The following is a 22860-nucleotide window of genomic DNA, read 5'->3' as shown; positions in this document are numbered from 1 at the left end:
TCAACTGTCAAAGATATATACCAAAGTTAAACTCTATACAGAGTATATAAAATTCATATACATGTATGCCATTTACAGTTGCTAATTCAATCTACCATTGTTCATTAATAATCTGCATGAGAAAGAGATATGCGCAAAATGAGCAAATTAAATTAACAAAAGTAAATCATATATATGTGCAATTTCAAGTGTTTGCAAATCATGCATTCATCCAATTTGTAATACTGTGTCATGAACGTCAACATACCCTAGGTAGTCAAAGTTTTTTGATTTTAAGATACTGTTGTTTAACTGTACTTAATTAGACTGCACTGTATTCACTTGTTTCCCAACAGTACACATTTTTCACATTATCTGAAATCCATCATTACTATCATGATGAGAGTTATGCCCCTTTTCTATAACCCCAAAATATTGCTTTCTTTCTGAAAATTGTAGCTTTTTTGACCTTACATAGATATCAACTAAAGTCTTCATAAAATAGGAATTTAAATTATGAAAACTTATATTATTTTAATCTCTACTTAACTTAAAAGCCAGGAAATAAACAAAATGATTTTCTAGTATTTACATAGGACTTTCCAAGATAAACATTCTGTTTCTAATTATGGCACATCCATTACCCTTGATTCTGAGATTCTGTACTAGGATGTATTCATTCAAAAAACATGATGTACCGGTATTGTGGCCCCACATGATAATCTTGAATAGATTTCATGATAAAAGGCTTCAGCCTTAAATATTCCAGAATAAAACTTTGACCCCACCCCCCACTGTGGACCCACCCTACCCTATAGCTATATGATCTGAACAAATCTAAATCTGTTCTTAACTATCTCAGAGTGACTAATAATGACCTGTCTATTCTTGAAAAGAAATAAGATTTAATTTTTTGTCTACGGATTCCTATTGTTCTCTCTATTTCATTGCTGCACTCTATATACATCAATAACATATCATCACCAGTAATCAACATACATGTACCTTCTCTTTGGACTTGACATCCTTTCCTAGATTCTCGTGGTTGAAGCTTTCATCAGATAATTTGTTTTGTTACAGCTGAAGTACAAATATGATTAATAAGTTAATACAATCCTCTACATTTAATTAATCCAAATAAAATACAAGCATTTGCAATAATGTAGAAAGAAAACTGAATGAAAATTACTGACAAATATCAATGCATGCACTACATGCAAATCAGAAAAATATGTAATGCAATCATTTACAGTTTGCATAATATGCTGATTATGTATCAGCACAATTTTCAGTTCATTAAATTGTTTGCCGAAACAGACAAACAACTGTATTTATAAATTCTCTTTTAATGGATTTTCTTCTGCCTTTGAACTTACATGTACTATTAGGCAGCATGATAATGTGAGAATTTTTTCACCCATTCTTTATTATGAAAGTATCTGCTGAAAATAGAACAGAATGTGATTAAATCTTTTGAGAATTAAACAAAAATCATTGATGCCTGATTTTCAATTATATTGACCTTTTTATCAACATCTCTCTTTCTCTCTCTCTCTAACTATATATATAACTTTACACAGGATTCTTTTATACATTTATATACCTGTACATGTAGATATTGGAGTAATTGGGCATGCTTAATATTTTTTTTATTTGTTTATTCCAATCAGCATGATCAGGATGATGATAATTAAATAATAATGTAGCATATTAAATATGTTATAATTTTATCCTTACAGTTACATATACAATACTCACAACAGGCAAACCTTGAACTAGCACATCACTGTCTTCAGAGTATATCCTGCAAGAAACATTCAATCATTGCACATTACAAATGAATTGATTTTCTTCTCTTTTTTAAAAGTTTATATTTGCTTTTTTTGTTTTATTTTAATGAAATTATAATTTTTGTGCATTTAATACAGTATCATCACTATCATGTGCATACATATTGAAGACCATTTTTAAATTCAATCAACAATGTCGTTCTTAAAAAGAAAAGACATACATTGAATACATGTAAAGATCAGTAAAGCCCATATTTTAAAAGTGGAGAAAAAAAATATATTTTCTTGTGTGTATAATTTGTGTGGGATAGTGCATATCATTAAAAAAACAAACAACAAAAAAGGACGAAATGTCTCGATAGCTGACTTTACAATGCAAGGCTAAAAAAAAATTGAAGGACCACTGGACTGGGGTCAGTGATTTTTGTTTTATCTAGGATAGTACATGGTAGGGGGCATCTGTCTTTTGGGTCAGTTCTATGTACATGTATAATGAAATACAATTATAGTTGGGCTAGCAACTTGACAGGCTTGTTTCAAAGTTCTGTCATTTCGGAATCCTATTTTGTTTAGATCAATTATTTGTCCAACTGTGTATCACATTATAAACAAAATATAACTACATGTATTACATTTAACATGATTATTATTATTATTATGGTTTTGGGTCAGTCTCTTTTTTTATTAAATCTAGTAGCCTAGTGGGATACTGATATTATGATAGCCTGAGTAAGCAGTCTAGCCTGGGCCTACAATGATTTCACATTTGTGCTTCATTATATACATTTTCTAAATTCAACAATGCTTGTTTATTTAACCTTATAGGGTCAATTGTGTTACTTTTGTCATACCTGGAGATGGCTGTTCAAAATGTACTCTACAGCTGTACCTGCAATAGACAAACAAAAAAGAAAATTACTTTTCATTTAACACATTGAAATAATTAAACAATATATAATTAAATACATGTATTCTTACAAACAAAAATGCAAAACATCAATGTAAATTAATTATCTTTGCAAATACATTATAATTACAAATATCTTTTCATTACAAAGATTGATGCACGCACGCATGTAATTTATTATACCCCCCGCTTGAAAAGCAGGAGGGTATATTAGTAATCGGTATGTCTGTCCGTCTGTTATGCTTCGGTGTACCCATCTCTTATCCGCTAATTCCTCTAATATACCATTGAGTGATATTTGATGACTTTCACAGAATCTATAATACATATTGCAATTGTGCATCTTCTATTTTACTTTTTGATCTGCCACACATTTGGGGTTTCCCATAGCAAAACATGGACACAGTCATTATATTTATATGAGAATTAGCGGTGGGTATCATTTAGTGTCAGAGCTCATTGCTCACAGTACCTCTAGTTTTATAATATTTATACTATTTTAGTAGCTACTTTTAGATGGGCAATACTTTAAAAGGGAAAATAGTGGTACACATAGAAATATTCAAAATTTTCATAAACTACATATGTGATTGATTGTATGTTGTTTAGAATGTCCCTCTCGAGAATAATTTTCACTCATATGGGGACGCCACCACTTGCCGGTGGAGGGCTACAAATTTTGGGTGAGGGCCTTTGAGCAGGGAGGAATCTTTTTTGTGCCAGCACCTACAGCGACACGGGGCCTTGGTTTATACGGTCTCATCCAAGGACCGGTCTCCACGTCCCTCAGTGAGATTCAAATTAGCGACGTAAGGATTGACTCCTTACTTCGCGACTCTAGAGCAGACGCTCTTATCACTGAGCCACGCGGGCGACAACTAACTGCATATGTGAAGTTTCATACCTGATATATACATCACAAGTAGACTATGTGAGAACTGCATTGAGTATCATCTGATCATAAATTCTATCATATTAAATTAGTAACAACCACATTTTGATCAGAAGGCACTGATGAAAACTGCATGATTGATATAAACAGCTGACACTATTAAAGCTGCAAACAAATGTAAACAAACCTTAAATCCTTTACCAAGATACACATGTATATGTGTAGAGGAAATTCGGAAGGACTTCTTGTGCATACACACGAGTACGGATAAATTTAAATTTTAGTCTCATGGTATTTGAAAAAAGACATATTGTCCTCACCATAGACCTATTGATAAGTAAGAATAATTACTTTTATACGCGTAACTCTGCATATGCATAGTAGACTACCTTACAAGTAGGAACGAACTATAGCACACCTGCATTTTCTCTTCAATTTTAGACATGCTATTAACAGCATTTGACAAACATGCCCTAAAATATTTAGCCATTTTGTGCTAGAGGTAATCGAAAAAATAAATGAAATTCTACTTACGAGTGTTTTTGTTCACTAAATCAATGTATGTGGGTTAATCATGATCATCACAACTACTCCCTTCCACGTGGAAACATGTTTACAAAATCGAGAGGTGCTGTTTTGACACTTTAAAGTGCAATAGCACTTGACAAAATAAGAAACTGCAAACCTACTTTCACTTTTCAGGTAAAGAAACGTTTGTTTTTCAACTTTTTGCAATTTAAAAAATTTATAAATCGAGATAACATAAAGTTTTACCTCTTTTTTCATGTTGAATTTCTCTCTCGATTTTCGCCTGTAACATGTTGGTCTCGCTGAATTCTCGCGAGGAAAGCTGTTCGGACGTTTACGGATTTTGTTCATATTTCGTTACGTTTATCTCCGAATTCTTCCGATTTATGCTAATGAGGTTAGGAGGTGTGTTAAGAACAGAAATAAAAGAATTTCTTACTCGATTTGAACGTATATGTTCATTTATTGCTTTTAACAAATTTTACAAAGAAATTCCACGAATCAATCCTTGTAAATGATAATCTTCTAACTGCTAGGATGCACATATACATGTACAAGCGTTTAATAAATCTAAAAGTTAAGAGTTTTTATAGGCTTGCTAACTAAGTAGACGTAAGCAGACATGAAATCTTACGGAAAAGCAAAACAACGGGAACATTTTTATCATATTGTACGATAAAAACGAATTCATTTTATTTTTCATTCTTTTTAGATACGTATAGTACTAATATTTATAAGAAATGCCAAAGTCCCGTGGAAAAACTGTGGGCAACTTTGACAATATTGGCTTTCCAGAAACAGATGTAACTCTTGTTGTAGAAGATGAGAAAATTCACGTTAACAAAGCTATCCTTTGCCGGCATTCTCCAGTTTTCAACGCCATGTTTTCCGGTAGATTTAAAGAAAGCACTTCAAGGGAGAACAATGGAAAACAAAAAAGCTAAAGATTTTGTTGAGTTTCTTCGATGTTTTTATCCAAATATGAAGCACGCAATAGCAGGTAGTAATTTGATTTATGTTTAAACATATCAATAAAGATTTATTTCCTTTTATTGTTTAATTTTTCTATATTATTCAAGATAAAATATAATCTTCTATAAAATATTTTATATGTATCAAGATAATTTTGATGTTTAAGATAAAATAAGTGCTTTCTGATTCTAAATGTTTGGTGGAATTAAAGGTCAACATGTCCCCAAAAATATTTTTAGAAGAGGTCCAAATCTATGTGGGGTGTAAAGTTAAAACGTTTACAGTTTATTATATCATTGATTACCTGATAGAAAGTATCACTTAAAAACAAACATTACATGTAAAAAGAAAAAAATTAATGAAAATCTCAAATGATATAAGAAAAACGATGACAAACTTGTTGTCATCAAGTTGCTCCTGCTTTTTTTGGGGGGGGGGGGGAGGGGGTGTTAGCACTTTTTCTTTATTACGTCATACATTCCACGGTTGAGTCATTCTGAAAATTGAATTTAGTGCATAGAATTGGAGATTCTCATTTGATCAGTTTTTGTAATTTTTGGGGCCATGCCTTTAAATAAAATTCGCATATTATGTAACCCTTTTTCTCTTCCAGTACATGAGCACTAGGGTTAGAATTATATTAAAGAATACCATACATAAAATATTTACGAATCAATAATTAGGTTGACCATGGCAATTGAAGATTCAATAGAAATAAGATATTAAAATTAGTTGATTTTCCTACTTTAAGCATTTTTATGACTTAGTGAGCAGTCACTGTAGCAAATGTTATTTGCAGTCAAAATGTGTCACTGTCTGATAAATAATTTTTTTTATCTAAAATTTTGCACTGAATTGTAAATGACACTACTGATCAGATGACTACTTGTTCTGCAAAACATAGATAATAGTTTCACTTAAAATTAAAAGATGTCTCCCTCTTGTGTGATGATGATTTTCTTTCAGAGCACAATGTGCTGCAAGTACTACCATTGGCACACGAATACCAGTCACCCATTGTAGCTGATTGTGAGAAGTTCATGATAAGCATGTGTAATCCAGAAACGAGCCTGACAGTGACATCACTACTGGATTACATCATAGCAGCCGAAAAATAGAACCTACAGATGTTTTTAGACAAGGCGGCAAAATTTTGTGCCAATGTGGATTTTGAATTTCTCAAGGGGAAAAAGTTTGAAAGAGAAAAGTCTTTTTATTCTACTAAATACAGAGAAACAATTGACAAAGATTTTTCTTCAAAATACTCAATTATAGATCATAAAATGCGTCTGGCTATAGCCGAAAACAGACTGAAAACTCTGGAGATGGGTAATAGAAGGACAATGAATGGAGACTCGAAGGAGGGAAGTGATATAGCATTACAATTACAAGAATAATTTTTATAGAGTGGAGATCCTTCTTCTACGTCCCTATTAACGGTTAATATGCACAAGGCATCCTACTATTAAAGCTTTTTTAAAATTTATTTTTCTTTAAATAGATCACATGATTTTTTAAGAGGTATTCCTCGTATTAATATGGTGCATATATGTAGATGTATTTTTTAAAGCTTTATTTAGTATTTAGGCATATAACTGTATTTTTCGAGGAAATAAAATTTGGACATTTTATCAGATATTTAATGTTTATTTGTAATTATAGATAACATTAATCAATTTATTCGAAACCCAGTATACAGTCAGAAAAGGACTGATTATACAGAATAAGGGTCGACACAAACGCAAGGGTCACACAGCAAATTTATAAGCATTGTGAAACAGAGTCAATGAAAGGTAAAACCCCCTCAGTTGGTCAGACAAGCTCGGTCTCGGCGTGGCATATTCCTATCGAGACGTCCCAGATAGTTTTAAGGTAAGTCATTCCATTCCTGCTGCAATGATGAAGCGGGGTTTTGACTTTGACGTTGGTGTAGCCACTGTCGAGCATATCCAAGACATTCTCGGTGGGGAAAAAAATCTGGACGGAGTGCAGGTCATGATAATGCGGTGATATACTGGTGTCGGAGATATTCAGTCAAGTGCCAAGGTGGTATATCCTGGTGATACATGTACACTGAAAGACAAATTGGCCTGTCTAGTATCAACATTTATCATAATATACAGTATCTAATTTGTATTAATCGAATGCTTTTACTGCTGATTTTACGCTATAACGTGACGTCGTGATTCGACTTTGCGGATCACCACACTGTGGTTTTCTGAATCCATATCACCACTCTCTGAGGGTTATTACTTTAGAAAATAGAATATACATACACGTACTTTTTCTTCTCGTGAAAATCTTTTGAAAATGAATTAGCAAACATATAAATGTTTTCTATAGATACGTATAGCAACGGAGTTAAGAAGTCAACACAAGATTGTGCCACAAAACTACGGCAAGATTGGGCCGGGGGAAACAGGACTTTTAAATGGAATAGGTTTGGGCACCAAGCCACTGGAAGACTTTTTAAAAGCGATATGATAGTCAATCACAATTTCTTATTTGAATTTCAATGAATTACATAAGGGAATGTTTCAACCTTGGGAATCAACATCTTCAAATCTGGGCAAAGCAGTGATTAGTGGACATGGTGGGAGTCGCGAAATTTGTTTTCGAACAAGCAGATCATTTAAGAGTATTGTCATAACACCAAGATATTTGGCAATTCCACTGAACAAGATTCCATATACATGTATAAGATGTACTAGGGTGCCGATTAGGCAAATGTTTAATTAGACAGATGATTATAACAAGCGATGCGTTGGCACTTTTGTCTAGTATATACATGTATATCTATTAAATTCGTTGAGTTCAGCTTTGTAAAGCTTGTATGTTTAATAAAAAGGTTGAGATAATATCGGTTAAGTACGTCTTTCATTAGGCGGGACGCAATAATTGCATTGTATTGCAAGTAGATCAATCCAAGGAAAAGATCGGACGAAAAATCATTGAACAAACATCAATACAGTCACAAAAATTAAATTGTTTTAAGCTACTCTAGATACAACGTATTAACGAGCAGAGACATAAAGTATGGACAGTGATGGCGATATTGGTTTTCCAGAAATAGATGTAACTCTAGTTGTAGAGGATAAGAAAATTCACGTTTACAAGGCTGTCCTTTCCCAGCGATCACCAGTGTTTAACGCCATGTTTTGTGAAAGTACTAAAAGGGAGATAACTCTGGATAACAAGAAGGCTAAGGACTTCGTTGCTTTCTCGGATGTTTTTATCCAAACATGAAACATACATTAACAAGTAATGTATACTGTGAATATAAATGTCTTCTTTTTAAATTTGTTTGGGCTTTTCAAATGTTCATTATTTCCATTACGCAAAGCGATACTTATTTTTGATGTCTACATCATTTTCTTTCAGAGGAAAATGTGTTAAAGATATTACTTTCAATTCACAGAATCTTATTTTTGTTTCTTCGTATCAAATAGAGTTAAACTATTGTCAGTGGATTTACATAAATTACCTTTAGCACACGAATACCGATCTTCCGTGGTTAGTAAATTTGAAAAATTATTGCAAAGCATGTGTTGCTGAGAAAAAGATCTGACAGTGACAACTCTACTAGATTTCATCCCAGCAGCCAAAAATATGACCTGAAGAGTTTTCTAAACACGGCGGCGAAATTCAGTTCCGACGTGAATTTCAATCTTCTCAGGGGAAAATTATTTGAATAAATAAACCAGTTTACAAGAATGTTAACTATAAAGAATCAATTAACGATAATATTTCTTCAAAGTACTTCAGAATAGATTCTTAAACTCGACTTGCCATAGCAGAAAACAGATTGAAAACTCTTGAAATGCGTTATAGAAAGACAAATAACAGAGACTCAGTAGATGAAAGTGATATAGATATGTGCTTAGAATCATGTATATGCGATTATTTATTTTGAAAGAAAAAAAAAGAACTTTCTATAGATGAACCACAAACAATTTTTATGCTGACACAAAAATATACTCTTGAGGTTCTTGTATAACTTTTTTCAATTCAATATAATATAATCGCATCAAGCAAAAGTACTTACATGTAAAAGGAATATTTATATTTCGGTGTGTCTAAAAATGTCTTTATTTAAATTCAAACTTAATAAATATTGTGCTGTATAGCAGTATAGAGCTTTAAAATATTTTTAAATCTTAAGTAGTTTATCAAACTCATCATATTAAAAATTTTTAACTTTTAGCTGGGTTTTAGAAATTATAAATGGGACGTGGATCATTTTTCTCAAATTTTATATATTAAATTTACCTTGATACTTTATCAACGTTGTCAGAATGAATTTAATGTATCAGGTGTTACATGTTACAACCTCGTATTGGACTTTTTTGGAGAAGTACTAAGTACTTTTTAAAACAGCTTTTTCACAGTTGCCGATTAATATTGACATTTAAACCTGTATCATATATAGGGGTACAGAATTGATAATACATGAAGATAAAACATTTCTAGTGGTTATAGGTAAGGTGTTAGGGGCACTAAACAAGTGAAAACTGGAATTGAGGGTTGGGTGCATGCAAACGATCGAAATCAACGAAGCGGAACAATAAAAGAGACATTTTCTTCATAGCTGCCTTTTAAATTTTTAAATTAACGTATACAATTTGTCCTCAGTACATAACCTTCTTCAAACTGTAAATTCAATTCATCTCTATTTTGCTTTCATGACAAATTGAACAGACATTAAAATACCTATATTCACATGTGACACATATACCGTGTATTTTCTACATTGTGCACCCCTAAGGTAAGTAATGATATTAAAGTTTTCACTAAATCAGTCGTCTAAAATCCATTGTATCTGTATGACATTTGTACCCCTCATCATAATGTTTGAATTCAACAAAATAGGGATGTGGTGCTTCAACATATGACGAACATATATTAGCTATGACTTAAAATTATAATTTGGTTGGAATCCAGGGTCCTTTAGATCTGTTCAAGGAGAGTATAATTGAAAGTGAAAGATTCTTATCCACATAATATATTTATTTTATTTTGACTTTAAAAATCTGTTCTTGTTTTTTATGACCAGGTTTGAAGTTTGTATTCTAGAACAGCTTTTGAATTATTAAAGTATTTTATTCTAGACGTAACAAAATAAAAATGGCACGGTCGGTACCTTCTGAGAATGCTAACAATGCCGACAATAAAAGCAATGACAATTCTGAGTTAGCCCCTGACTTTCCAGAGACAGATGTGACTTTGGTCTTTGAGGATAGAAAAATTCACGTCAACAAGGCTGTCCTTTCTCAACATTCACCAGTGTTTAAAGCCATGTTTTCTGGAAGCTTTAAAGAAAGTACTTCTAGCGAGATACCACTTGTAGACAAAAAGTACAAGGATGTTGTGGAGTTTCTGAGATGTTTTTATCCCAACAAGGAGCGGAGTATCACTGGTAAATATAAAGATTTTTGTCTCATAAATATTACAACCTTTCAAAAGAAATTTGAAAAAATATTTTACCATTTTTATTTTTTTTATTTATCTTTTTTTCCTTAAAAATTATTTTTCTCTGCAATTTAAATTAAAGATCAGAAAAGCTTTAGAGACAAGACTTGCTGATGGTTGAAGTTTCATATTTTAATGGTTTTTAGGGATATGTTGAGGCTAACTTGTTACCATTTACAGAGAAATCAGAAATGAATTTAAACGAACTAATTTTCTTCCACCAGAAAACATTCATAGTTTTGTCAAATCATGTTTTTTTTTAAAGCATACATGTACATAATAACAGGTATAAAAATCATAAATAATCGTTTTAACACAACAAAATAATCATTGTTCTTATGTTGATTTATTTTTTTTAAATACAGTAAAACTCGGTTAATACGAAGTCGCTGGGACCTATGAAATTACTTCGTTATATCCGTAATTCGTTATATCCATATAAGGAATTTGTTTAATTTATATAGTTGGGGATCCAAAATAAATTCGTTATATCCGTAAATTCGCTATATCCGTGTTCGTACTAAACGAGTTTTGCTGTATAATAATATATTTTTTATATATAACTTCCAGAATTGGTTATGATGATTAGTCGTTTTTCAGAACAAAATGTTCTACAGATACTACCATTGGCACACGAGTACCAGTCACCACTAATTACTGATTGTGAGAAGCTGTTGATTGATTTGTGTAAACCAGGAACGGGTCTGCTACTGACATCACTACTGGATTACGTCATAGCAGCCGAGAAATGTGACCTTGACACTTTACTGGATGCTGCTGTGGAATTTTGTTCTCATATTGGTTTTGATCTTCTCTCAGGAGAAATGATTAGAAGAGAATCGAGATCCAAAAATAAACCCAATAAACTCATGGTCCTGGACTCACCTCGCAAATGGATTTTCTCTACGAACAAAAACCTCTCTTCAAAATTTTCACAAATAGGTCTTAAAACTCGGTATACGATAGCCGTAAAAAGACTTCAAGTTCTTGAGATGAATAAGTGTAAGGCAGATGAAGGAGAACAAATTGAAGATGACTTTGATATTGGCTATTTCATATAAACTTTATCTGTTATCGCTGTAAGGATTAAAAGTGCTCGTATCTAATAACTAAAATCCGTTAAAACGTAATATAACTGTAGTGCATGTAAGTATTAACTGTTTTAGATGTATAAAGGATTTACATTAATAATGATTTAACAGTGCATGTAATCATGACCCTTTTTTGTTACGATACCATGGTACTTAATGAGTTTACTTTAAAATGTAAAAACATGTATAAAAAAAATACCATAACAGTATTCGAGTTCAAAACCCATACTAAATAAAAATCAGGAGTAGAGTAAACACAGAACCCTAAAACATCTGAGAAGGGGTCACATGCCATGGAATAGTAAGTATCCAAGGCCGGTCGGTCATATCCATCGTGTGCTCCAAAACATGGCATGGAAAATTAGGGAAAAATCCGTCGTCAATTCAGTGTGTAAATAATAGCCTAACAATAAGAATAAACAAGATGTGTTTGTGAAACACTATGCACCCGGTGGCAACAAAGTTCCAAAAACTATTTTTAGCATATAGGTCACAGTAGAGGTCACAAGGTCATTGGCCATGGTGTCATTTAAAAGAACTTAATTAATCTTGCATGCATATCAAATATGAGGTCTCTGTCTCTCATGGTTCAAAAGTTATGGCCAAATTCGAAAAAAAGATGTTTTTAGCTTATAGGTCACAGTCAATGTCACAAGGTCAATGACCTTGGTGTCAATTGAAAGAGCCTAATTAGTGAAGTCTTAATCTTTGATGGTTCAATAGTTACGGCAAAAGTTCGAAAAAGCTATTTTGAGCATATAGGTCACAGTCAAGGTCATAAGGGCATTGACCTTAATGTCATTTGAATGAACTTTTCTAGTGGAGTACGCATATCTAATATGAAGTCTCTATCTCTCATGTTTCAAAAGTTATGGCGAAAGGTTAGAGATGACAACAGCCTCGTATCCTGGCGCATAAAAACGCAAGTCACCATTTGACTTGATAACAGACTGTATTGCTGACAAGGTCATTTAGAGCAAAATAATAATCTTAGCTGAGAATTTACAGAGTTTGTTTTGATTTTAGCGACCGAATAAAACATCTTATTAATTTGTTTTACGTTCAGAATTTCTATCTCATGATTTGGCTTGAACATGCATACATAATCATATGTAGCAGTCTAGTAAGTAAAATGAGTACTTTGTTCTGGCATATACATATTGTAAATTTTATCTTCATATAGCACAAAACACGTTCAAATTGAGTTTAAATGTTTTGAAAATTTCAATGAGTTATTTATTTTAAGTTTTCTATATTTCAATGCATAGCATTACATTAGTTTTCGTTAGCTGAGTTTTAATGTTCAATAGTTTATTGAGTTACTGGCTTTAGAATTTGAAAAAATACGGTGCATTGAAAGAAAAAAAGTTTTGATGTTTATTTAACTTTATATTGCAAAGAGCGTCCTGAAGGAAATAGTAATCGATTATCACAGTTTGAAAACTTTGTAAACTGCGATATGAATCTGTTATGTGTGAAAAATCGATTATTTCTAACATACGAAAGGAAGGCAGTCAAAGAGTAAGTATAAAAATAGAGTTTCATATCTTTCAATAGTTGAAATTATTTATTTTAAAAAATCAACTTCGTTGATTCGATAATTCATCAAGTAATTACTTGAAGAATTACATAAGATGGTTTCAGCTTGAAAACTACGATAAAATAATATCTTTAATATAATATCATATAAAATTTAGAAAATTAACTCCAACGAAAATTTGTGATTCACAGTATAAGAAAAATCTGTCATCTTGGCATTACTTTAAATAGAGGTTCATCGACTTTTTTTCACATTAAATATTGAAATGCTAGTTTTTTTTCCTAAATTTAAAGCAAATTTATTGACACTACAATATTATCTTTTGCAATAATAAAGCCTAGTAAAACATGGTAGAAGTATCAGATCTAAAAGATTGAAAACTAAAATGCAAAAATTTCAAGTTAATTGCGCCAATGCTAAATAAGACGAGCACTTACCTATACCTTTTGTATTTTGAGTTAAGCAAATTGATTAGATTTCTCGAAAATCTTCAATACATGCTTTGTCATATCAGTAATGATTTATATTAATTAAAACTGGATTATTTCTCTTTTACTTAAAAAAAATCTAAAAAAAAATTAATTTCCCTTTCCGTTCTGCTGATCATTAGATCCTTATTTAAGAATTGCAAAAATTAAATTGGTTTTTAAAAAGGATGACTGCACTTAACGCCGGTTTATGGGTCTTTATCAATCTCTGTTGTCACATTTATTTTTGTTTTTTTACTTTTTCCTTAAGTCATTTGTTATAGAGTTTGGTCTATTTCCAAATGATATGCAATGTCATGATTGTTATAAACTGCGTTGCAATAAAATAATTCGTTGTTTTCTTACCCCACCTCCCCGCAGATATCGGGAAATTAGACTTATCAGCCCTTGACTGAAGATAAGATTTATGAATATGCATAAGAGGTGGAGCTAATATTGTAATGAGTGGTATAAAATTAGAATAGTTACTTTGTTTATATTTTGTGCATCTCTCTCTCTCTCTCTCTCTCTCTCTCTCTCTCTCTCTCTCTCTCTCTCTCTCATATGTTTGTCACTATTATGTTTTAAGTTTTCAAATAAAGTATATCACTAATAACAAATAACATTGACAGGTAGAAGTAGCCATTGATAATCAACAGCAATTGCTGATGTAAACAACTCGCGTGTTCGAATATAAGTACAGACTAGCTCAGTCGGTAATGCACAGAAACAATGATATTGAGGTCTGGGATCGAGACCCGCTAACATCAGTAAGATGTACTTTATTTTTCCCTTTTTATAACAAAAAGAAAGAAAAACATCATAATTACTTAAGTTTTTTAGCTTCTTTTATAATTACTTTTCCCCATAAATTAGAGTGCTGAGGATGGTATGATTTCATTAATGTTTACTGGATCTTATTTTGGATGTTCATGGTAAGCAATTGTTCAACACATAAAAAAAAAACATATTTGAAAATGTTTATTATGTAACAATTACATAAATGGATTGGGCAGCAGGCATAACCTACATAAGCCCTCTCCATAATTGAGATATATATTGAGAATACTTGTATGTAGTTTCTTCTTAAAACCTGCTTGGAAACAGTTTTCTATTTTATTTTGCTGAAAACGCCATGTCAAAGAAAAGGTATCAGGACACTAAAACAAGACAGACTTTGAGCAATGTTTCCGTGAGGACCGAAAGTGTACAGCCGGCGCAACCGCCTTCCGTTGCAAAACTGGATCAGACTCGTGTGGCAGAAAAATCATGTTCCGTTATATAAGGAACAAGTATATCAAGGGATCAGTACATCGTCTTCAGAACTGGAATCATCTAATTTTTGTCAAGGTAGCACAAAAATCCTTAGCCTTGTTTGGGTAAATAATTTTAAAAACACTTTATTTGGTCCAAAGTGAAAAAAAAATGTAGCATAATAAATTTCAATAAAATCTTTTAAAAGATTTAGAATTCGATTAAGTTCAGTTACTATAACGTATCTGGGAACCTTTTAAGTGTCCATTTAAATATTTTACACCTAAGTCTGTAATTGGTACATCTTATTAGGTTTAAGTTGAAAAAAGTCATTATGTAATACTTTGTGTGTGTGTGTTTTGGAGCAAAGAAAATTCTTTGCTAAGGAATGTATCTCTAAAAAGACATAAGTCAGATCTTGGTGAAAATTTTATTTATACTTTTAGATACCATAACGCAAGAAAGTTTGGATTACTTTGACGATATTGGGTTTCCAGAAACAAATGTAGCTCTAGTTGTAGAAGATAAGAAAATTCACGTCAACAAAGCTGTTTTTTCTCAGCATTCACCAGTGTTTAACGCCATGTTTTCTGGAGGCTTTAAAGAGAAGACTGCAAAGGAGATAAAATTGGAAAACAAAAAAGCTAAGGATGTTGTGGAGTTTCTTAGATGCTTTTATCCAAACATGAAATATGCAATAACAAGTATGTCTATTATAACATTGAAATTGCATTTATTTTATATTTTAACAGTTAAATACTGTAATTTAATACATGTCTGATATTAAATCAAAAAGATTTTCCAAAGTCATATCTTTAACTGTGAGAAAATGCATTAAAACAATTTAATTTTCCTTCCCTTCATGAAAGTGTTAAAAAAATTGTCGTATGGAAACCAGAGGAAATAAACAAAATTGATGAAGAATAAATATAAGCAATAAATTTTTTTTTCAAAATAATTGTTTAAATCCATACAAGTTAAACGTTGCTTATAAATGTATCACTCAGTATTTTCATTTGCAACGACATACCGGGTATTCTAGATTGTCATCTTATGTTCTCCAGTTTAATTTGTCGATGTATTAATTTTCATTTCAAGAAATCATCTCAAACGATTCACTTGTGTGCAAACAATTCAGTAAATTTCCGATTTCGTAGACGTTGTTAAAAATAATCGTCAGAGAATTTGCAATGGTGACCCTATCTCTCAAAAGATATCAAGTAAAATGTCTAACATGTCGCCTAGTAGTGCTCTGCCAACCAACCCGGTCCATCAGTCATACCGGCTGATTGCTAGAACTTAACAGCACAAATCTAGTCAAAGTACTGTTCAACCAATAAAATTGAAACTTTTTAATTGATCTTTTTAAACAAACATCTCTAAATCGATGGATTTCGTGGTTGTGAACTTTCATACAAACAGTTTTGGATTTTGTAACTTTTTTTCAGAAATAAAATCTAGTTAAACTTAAGGTAAATTTAGCAAATAGAAAGGTCAAGTGCCTGATATGCATGTCAATCATACCAAACAAACTAGACCGTGATTCCTTAAATTAACTGCTGGACTAAAACTAGCAGTAACAATTCCTATTGCAACCGTCATCTGTGATTAGATATCTTCGTAAAATTAGATCATTTAAATCTAGAATTCACGTTAAATTGTAATTATAATAATTCTGTTTATGACATTTATTTTCTCCAGAGCTCAATGTACTACAAGTACTACCATTGGCACACGAATACCAGTCTCGTCTAGTTTCTGTTTGTGAGAAGTTCATGATAAGCGTGTTTTTACAAACAAGGAACAGGTCTGACAGTGACGTCACTTTTGGATTACATCATAACAGCCGAAAAATATGACTTAGAGACATTCCTGGATACTGCAATGAAATTTTGCTCTCATATTGATTTTATCTTCTCAACGAAAAAACATTTAAAAGACAAGGAAAACAGCCTGACTCTCCAGGTCCGACCATCTATATTTACGAAGTGCAGGAAAGTAAATTCATTTCTGCAAACTTTTTTGAAATAGATCTGAAGACGCGGCATGCTTTATCAGTCAGAAGACTTCAAGTTCTTGAGATGAATAAAAGAAAGATGAAACATAGAGATGGAACTGAAAAGGATTATGATATACAATTATCATAGCCTAATCCAATGCATATAATACATATACTAGCAATAATACAATAGTAGTAACTAAATTATTTGTACTGTATCGTGTAAATATATAAATTTCAATAGACTTATCTAACCGTGTTTAACATCCTTAGGTAGATACATGTAACATCAGGCTGCTTCGATATGTTTTCTTGTTATAAGGTCTAGTGTACATTTAGGGTTTATACTGTTACAGTTGGTTTGGTGGCAAATACAGTGATTCGCTGTACATTTTACTAAAAAACAAAATTCATTGCATTTTTAAAGCTAAGCAGATGGAAGTTTATGATTAGAAATGTAATGTGTGCTTTTTTTTATTTTTTTAATTTTTAATTTTTTTTTAATTGTCTATTCAAATGTGGATCAATCTGGTGGGGTTTATTTCAATAACATTTACTAAATAATATGTAAAATTTCCTTGGTGTTTTTTAAAATTAAAAACACTAAAACGCTTTATTATCAATATATTTGAGAGAGAGAGAGAGAGAGAGAGAGAGAGAGAGAGAGAGAGAGATTTGAAACAAACGTCAAATGCTTATGACTAGTCATACCTCAGTGTAATTGGTGCAAGAGTTCGATGGGTCTTCTTGTAAGCTCGGTAGCCCTCACGAGATGGACGAGAGAAAAAAAATACATGTATGACAATTATCACATCTCAACATTGTTCATACCAATAATTAGTCTTGCACATAAAATAGATAGTATAAAGATTTTTTTTCCTGATGACGAATACATTAGATATGCACTTGGACAGATTACTTTTTAAATATTCATCATTAGATAAGAATCTTTCCTAAAACTTTATTCTGTGCATTTTGAGTCCCCTCATATTGTATCATTCTGATGCCTGAAATTCAAGCTTTGAAAAAATACTGGTGTGAACTTATACCCTCCACACTTAATTCCTACAAAATAGATATACATTGATCTATTTTTTAACCTATCGAGATGAATTAATAAAAATTGAAAGAGTTTTCCTCTGCAGTAATGAGTAGTTTACTTTCACAATCCAGAGCTATATAAAATTTTATACATGACTTTGCTGAAAAACTAACTTATATGCATTTCTCGTCATACATCTTACAATTAATTTGATTAAAAATAATGACTGATCCTAAGATGTATTTTTTTTCATTGTTCATCTCAAGTCTTGCACTGTATAGATTCTTAAATTTAAACCATTATGCGATTCTTATCCATTGGCGAGGAGTCTTCTGTTAAATACAATACATTTAATTATTATCAAGATAAGGTGGGTTTTTAAAAACATTCACAAACAAATTACATTCCTTACCTATATGCACAAAATTACGGTAAGTGATTTTGTTTTAACAATATTAATTCCTTAAGATTATAAAAAAAAAATGTGTGAATACAGCGTTAAAAATATGAACTTCGTCTTAGGAGAAGCAGATTATTGAGATATATTAAAAGTACGTCGATTTTAGAAATGACATTTTGAAAATACAGTACCTCTTGTTTTAGCATGCAAAAACTATTTAATCACGAAAACTGCCCTTACAGAATCAAGCTATTCGATATTATCCAGTATTTCTATACATTTTGTTTTCAACACCATCAGAAAAAAAAGAAAAGCTTATCTTACCATATACGATGATGTAGACAAGTTGTGTTGAGTAACAAGATGCCCATGGGCCACAAAGCTCACCTGAGAAACTTTGGCCTTGTTGTTCTTCACCAGATTTTCCCTCTTGTGACCCCAACCTACCCTCGTCGATAAACTACATTTTTAACAACATAGAATCTCATTTAGAATTCTTTGTGACAATTTTGGTTAAAACTTGGCTCAGTGGTTGAATTGAAATGTGAAACGTTTACAGACAGACAGACAAACAGAAAAACCAACTAAAACTACTGTTTAGTATATTTATTTTCAACAAACATATTAAATCTGCTGTATTTATCCAATATTATACTGTTGGTTATGTGCAGAGAACCAGTGGGCGTGGTCATAATGACACGAGAGAGCGTGGCTTAGTTACAGATACCAAAATTAAACAAGTATAAAGGAATGCACACTAGCAGAATACTTAATAGTTACATGTAAAACTGACTCAGTGGCACTTTCTAGTATTTGTAGTGGTGTTCTACATATCTATTTAAATTATTCCTCAATGAGAGCTTTGTCAGATTTGTATCTTTTTAAAATTGTGTTTAATAAAATAAAAGTGCTAAGAAATTACGAGTTACAAATGAGTACAACACAGTTATTTAACATAATTTTATACATCTACTTTGGGTATTCATCTGTGCAGGACGCATATTTAATTAAATACTTCATGTATTTCGTGTAGTAATCTGAAGATTAAACTATCAGAAAAATCCATGAACAAACATCAGCACATTGTTCGAAAAAAATTTAAAAGAAATTAAGCATAAATTGATAATATCAGTCACTAGTAACAAGGCAATAATATTTCAGTGGCCCATTCTTTTTAGTGAGATGGCAGAGACAAAAAGCGAGTGTTACTCTGACGATGATGGCTTTCCAGAAACAGATGTAACTTTGCTTGTAGAAGATAAGAAAATTCACGTCAACAAAGCTGTCCTTTCCCAGCATTCACCGGTGTTTAGCGCCATGTTTTCCGGAAGTTTTAAAGAAAGTACTGAAAAGGAGATAACGCTGGGTAACAAAAATGCTAAGGATTTTATTGCGTTTCTTCGATGTTTTTATCCAAACATGAAACATGCAATCAGAGGTAAATTGATCATATGTCTTCATTTGAATAAAACGACATGATTATTTGTAATATATATGGAGAAGAAGAGAATTCAAGCTCAAAATTCTATTAAACAATACAAAATTGAAAAAATAACAATCACAGACCTGAAAATCAAGAATGGCATGTTTCCATTGAAAAGTGAGTATTCCCTGCCGACCGGTCACACCCGCCTTGTGCTCATTGTCATGATCGGGATATAACGGGAAAAATCGTTGACAATTCAGTGTTAATAAAATGGTTTAACAAAAAGTTTGAAAAAGTCAGTCAGCATTTGACTTAATGATAAATTGTATTTGCAGTAGAGCATGCTCTTGCGTATCGAATAAACTGCGAGATATAAACGCCGTAGCAGGTGATGAAGGTATATTACTGCATAAGTAAGGGAAGTTGAACATTGAAAAGTTTGTCATAATTTTATAATAAATCTTGGTAGTTAGGTAACTATTAACGTCTATTTCAAGTAACATATCTTAATATGGAAAAGAGATGTTCAGTCTCTGTGGAATTTCTTAATTCAAGCTCACCGGAATATATGGAATCCACATAAGAATGGAAATAACCATAATGTAATTGAGAAGCAATGCGGTATTCATTTTTTTAAATAACAATGTGTTAGGACATTTTCCTAAATTTGAATGGGGAACCGAGAGAAAGTCTGCGGTTCGCCATTTAATCAATAGGAAATAAGGAATAACCTGTTAACTTCTGATTGCTCAATACTTTGTCGATATATCTAAATGTCGAGGTGAAGGCCACGGCAAGTGTTTTTCTTTTTTTTCACTTATAAGATTTTGGACACAAAGTCTGCTTCATATTAATACAGAAATATGTCTGCTGATAATAGATTGAATATCAATTCAATATTACCTGAATTTAATGATAAATTCTCCTTGTGAGCACGAATGGATTTATCAGACCTTGGAGCCGACGGTACATGCTACACTTTATTGAGATTGTATTTTGTTTTAGTAAATTTTCTTTAAATTGATGCGGCTGATGCCCCATTTTTGTTGCTGTAGGGCCTTACACTGGCAAATTCCTGAATTTTGACAATGAATAAGGTTCTTTTTTATCCTTGTTTTATCCCCAGGCCCAAAAGATATGCAATTGAAAAGATGACTTTAATTTTAAATTTAAGGGGGCAGACTAAAGTTTCCATAGCGCAATATTTCGCGCATTATAGTAAAATGAAGCGTATATACTGTTTAAATGCAACTTTTTTCGCTTAATTATTTAAATTAAACAAAATTAAGAAATTATAGGTATAAAAATCTAATTACAATTTGATATATATGATTTTTTAACCGAGTTTGCAATTGATAGGTAGGTTGACGTCGCTACAGTGTGTTTTTGACGTTATGATAATCTGTGGCTCTTAAAGAAAAGGGTAATAAACTATTATTAAAGAAAAAGTAATAAACATACGCTTTAAAAATTTAAAACATAGAAATTTGAATATATATCTAATATTTTTATTATGTTTTCATGTGAATCCATTGTGTACGTCATATTTTGTAGCACTTTATAAAAATAGTAAAATTTGCTATTTTTTGCATTTTGAGATGCCCCCATCTGGTAACAAGACGGAAGAATTTTGTGTTTCTTACATATATTGTATAATATAGTATTACTCAACAAATATTGTAGTTTGAACAAAATGTCTGTTGTAGTATTTGTATAATTTGCTTTAAAGTGCTAAACATTAGCATTTTCCTATATAATCCTATAGTAAATGTACCTGTATTTTGGAACGGTCCCTCAAAAATACCTGGACTGTAGATTTCCCCCAAACTTTGCATGTACACTGAAGTTTATGTTAGTTATATATGGTATAAAGCTGAAGAGTTTCGCTATTGTAGTTTTCGCACAATAAAACTATATAGTCGGCCCCCTTTTAAAAACAAATATCAGCCGACTAAAGGCTTAAAATATGGTTGTTTCATTTGCTCGATATTTTTTCATGTGGGAATGGTGTGATTTCTTCTTTCTTCAGAACAAAATGTGCTGCAGATACTACCTTTGGCACACGAGTACCAGTCTCCTCTTGTATCTGCCTGTGAAAAGTTTATGGTAAGCATGTGTCAACCAGGAACTGGTCTGACAGTGACAACATTACTGGATTACATCTTAGCAGCCGAAAAATATGACTTAAATACGTTCTTGGATACCGCAGTGGAATTTTGTGGCCATGTCGAATTTTGTCTTCTCAATGGAAGGACGTTTGAAGGAAAAAAAGTAACAGTAATGAAACCTGGAATGGAATTTGTTACATTTGAATGGATTGAAAATGTTCAGGAGATTGAACATATTTCTTCAAAATTTTTAGAGATGGATATAAAATTACAGCATGCAATATCTGTCAGAAGACTTCAAATTCTTGAAATGAATAAAAGAAAGGAGAAAAATAATACTGAAGAGGATTATGTTATTAATTTATCATAGTCTTATCAAATGTACATGTATAATGTTGATTGATTGATCGTGTTTTGTTAAACGTCCCTCTCGAGGATTTTTCACTGATATAGAGAGGTCATCACGAGCTGGTGGAGAGCTACAAATGTTGTCCTGTAACCTAGCTGCAGATCTGTAGCGTTATTGGTTTAAATATTTGTCTTTGACAACAGACAAATAATTATATAAAACCATAACGCTACAGATCTGCAGCTACAAATGTACCTGTAACCGACACTATTGAGTATTGAGGGGTCTTTTTTCGTGCCAGCACCTACTGCATCACAGGACCTCGATTTAAACTGCCTCATCCGAAAGCCCGATCTCCAAGTTCCACAGGGGGATTCGAACCCGCGACGTAAGGATCAACTCCTTTCCTCGCTATTCTATAGCAGACGCTCTAACCACTGCGCCACGCGTGCGACTTCAAATGTGGATAAATTAAAACATTTTGCAAAAAAAGTGGGTACCCAGTTTTTGTTCTCTGTTAAAATTTTCACTAAACTTAGTTCGTACCTAGCTGAAGTCTTTAATAAAAAGGTAGACAATCTTAAATCTAACTTCATTGGCAATTACTTTGTAATACAGTACAACTTCAAGAAAAAAAAATCGCCCAA

General features: G+C 32.0%; 2 protein-coding genes, 1 long non-coding RNA gene and 2 pseudogenes across 3 annotated transcripts; 4 read left to right on the top strand and 1 right to left on the bottom strand.

The window, feature by feature from the left end:
- Window positions 1-1357: 1357 nt before the first annotated feature.
- LOC134236622 (uncharacterized) lies at window positions 1358-4461 on the bottom strand. The gene is made up of 4 exons (XR_009985655.1): window positions 4103-4461; window positions 2621-2658; window positions 1738-1783; window positions 1358-1421 (listed from the first exon to the last, which is right to left on the bottom strand). It is a non-coding gene; the product is annotated as an uncharacterized LOC134236622 (long non-coding RNA).
- A 375-nt stretch (window positions 4462-4836) lies between these two features.
- On the top strand, window positions 4837-6465 carry LOC134236703 (uncharacterized; annotated as a pseudogene).
- A 3691-nt stretch (window positions 6466-10156) lies between these two features.
- LOC134236698 (uncharacterized) lies at window positions 10157-11598 on the top strand. The gene is made up of 2 exons (XM_062718876.1): window positions 10157-10484; window positions 11138-11598. Exons 1-2 carry the CDS (start codon window positions 10193-10195, stop codon window positions 11596-11598), a joined length of 753 nt encoding a protein of 250 aa, XP_062574860.1. The 5' UTR covers window positions 10157-10192.
- Window positions 11599-14770: 3172 nt separating this feature from the next.
- On the top strand, window positions 14771-17038 carry LOC134236690 (uncharacterized; annotated as a pseudogene).
- A 2474-nt stretch (window positions 17039-19512) lies between these two features.
- LOC134236679 (uncharacterized) lies at window positions 19513-22234 on the top strand. The gene is made up of 2 exons (XM_062718858.1): window positions 19513-19768; window positions 21786-22234. Exons 1-2 carry the CDS (start codon window positions 19513-19515, stop codon window positions 22232-22234), a joined length of 705 nt encoding a protein of 234 aa, XP_062574842.1.
- The last annotated feature ends 626 nt before the right edge of the window (window positions 22235-22860 follow it).

The sequence above is a fragment of the Saccostrea cucullata genome, unplaced genomic scaffold (assembly GCF_032062105.1).
Source record: "Saccostrea cucullata isolate Sc308-1 unplaced genomic scaffold, CSIRO_AGI_Scuc_v1 ctg2233, whole genome shotgun sequence".
In the NCBI taxonomy this organism is placed as follows: domain Eukaryota; kingdom Metazoa; phylum Mollusca; class Bivalvia; order Ostreida; family Ostreidae; genus Saccostrea; species Saccostrea cuccullata.
Note: the sequence above shows the minus strand (reverse complement) of the source record. Positions and strands in the feature narration are given on the sequence as shown.

Coding starts and splice junctions, on each gene's coding strand:
- LOC134236698 (XM_062718876.1), top strand. CDS start 10,193: ATGGCACGGTCGGTACCTTCTGAGAATGCTAACAATGCCGACAATAAA. Junction 10,485..11,137: donor CAAGGAGCGGAGTATCACTG/GTAAATATAAAG, acceptor GTCGTTTTTCAG/AACAAAATGTTCTACAGATA.
- LOC134236679 (XM_062718858.1), top strand. CDS start 19,513: ATGGCAGAGACAAAAAGCGAGTGTTACTCTGACGATGATGGCTTTCCA. Junction 19,769..21,785: donor CATGAAACATGCAATCAGAG/GTAAATTGATCA, acceptor TTCTTTCTTCAG/AACAAAATGTGCTGCAGATA.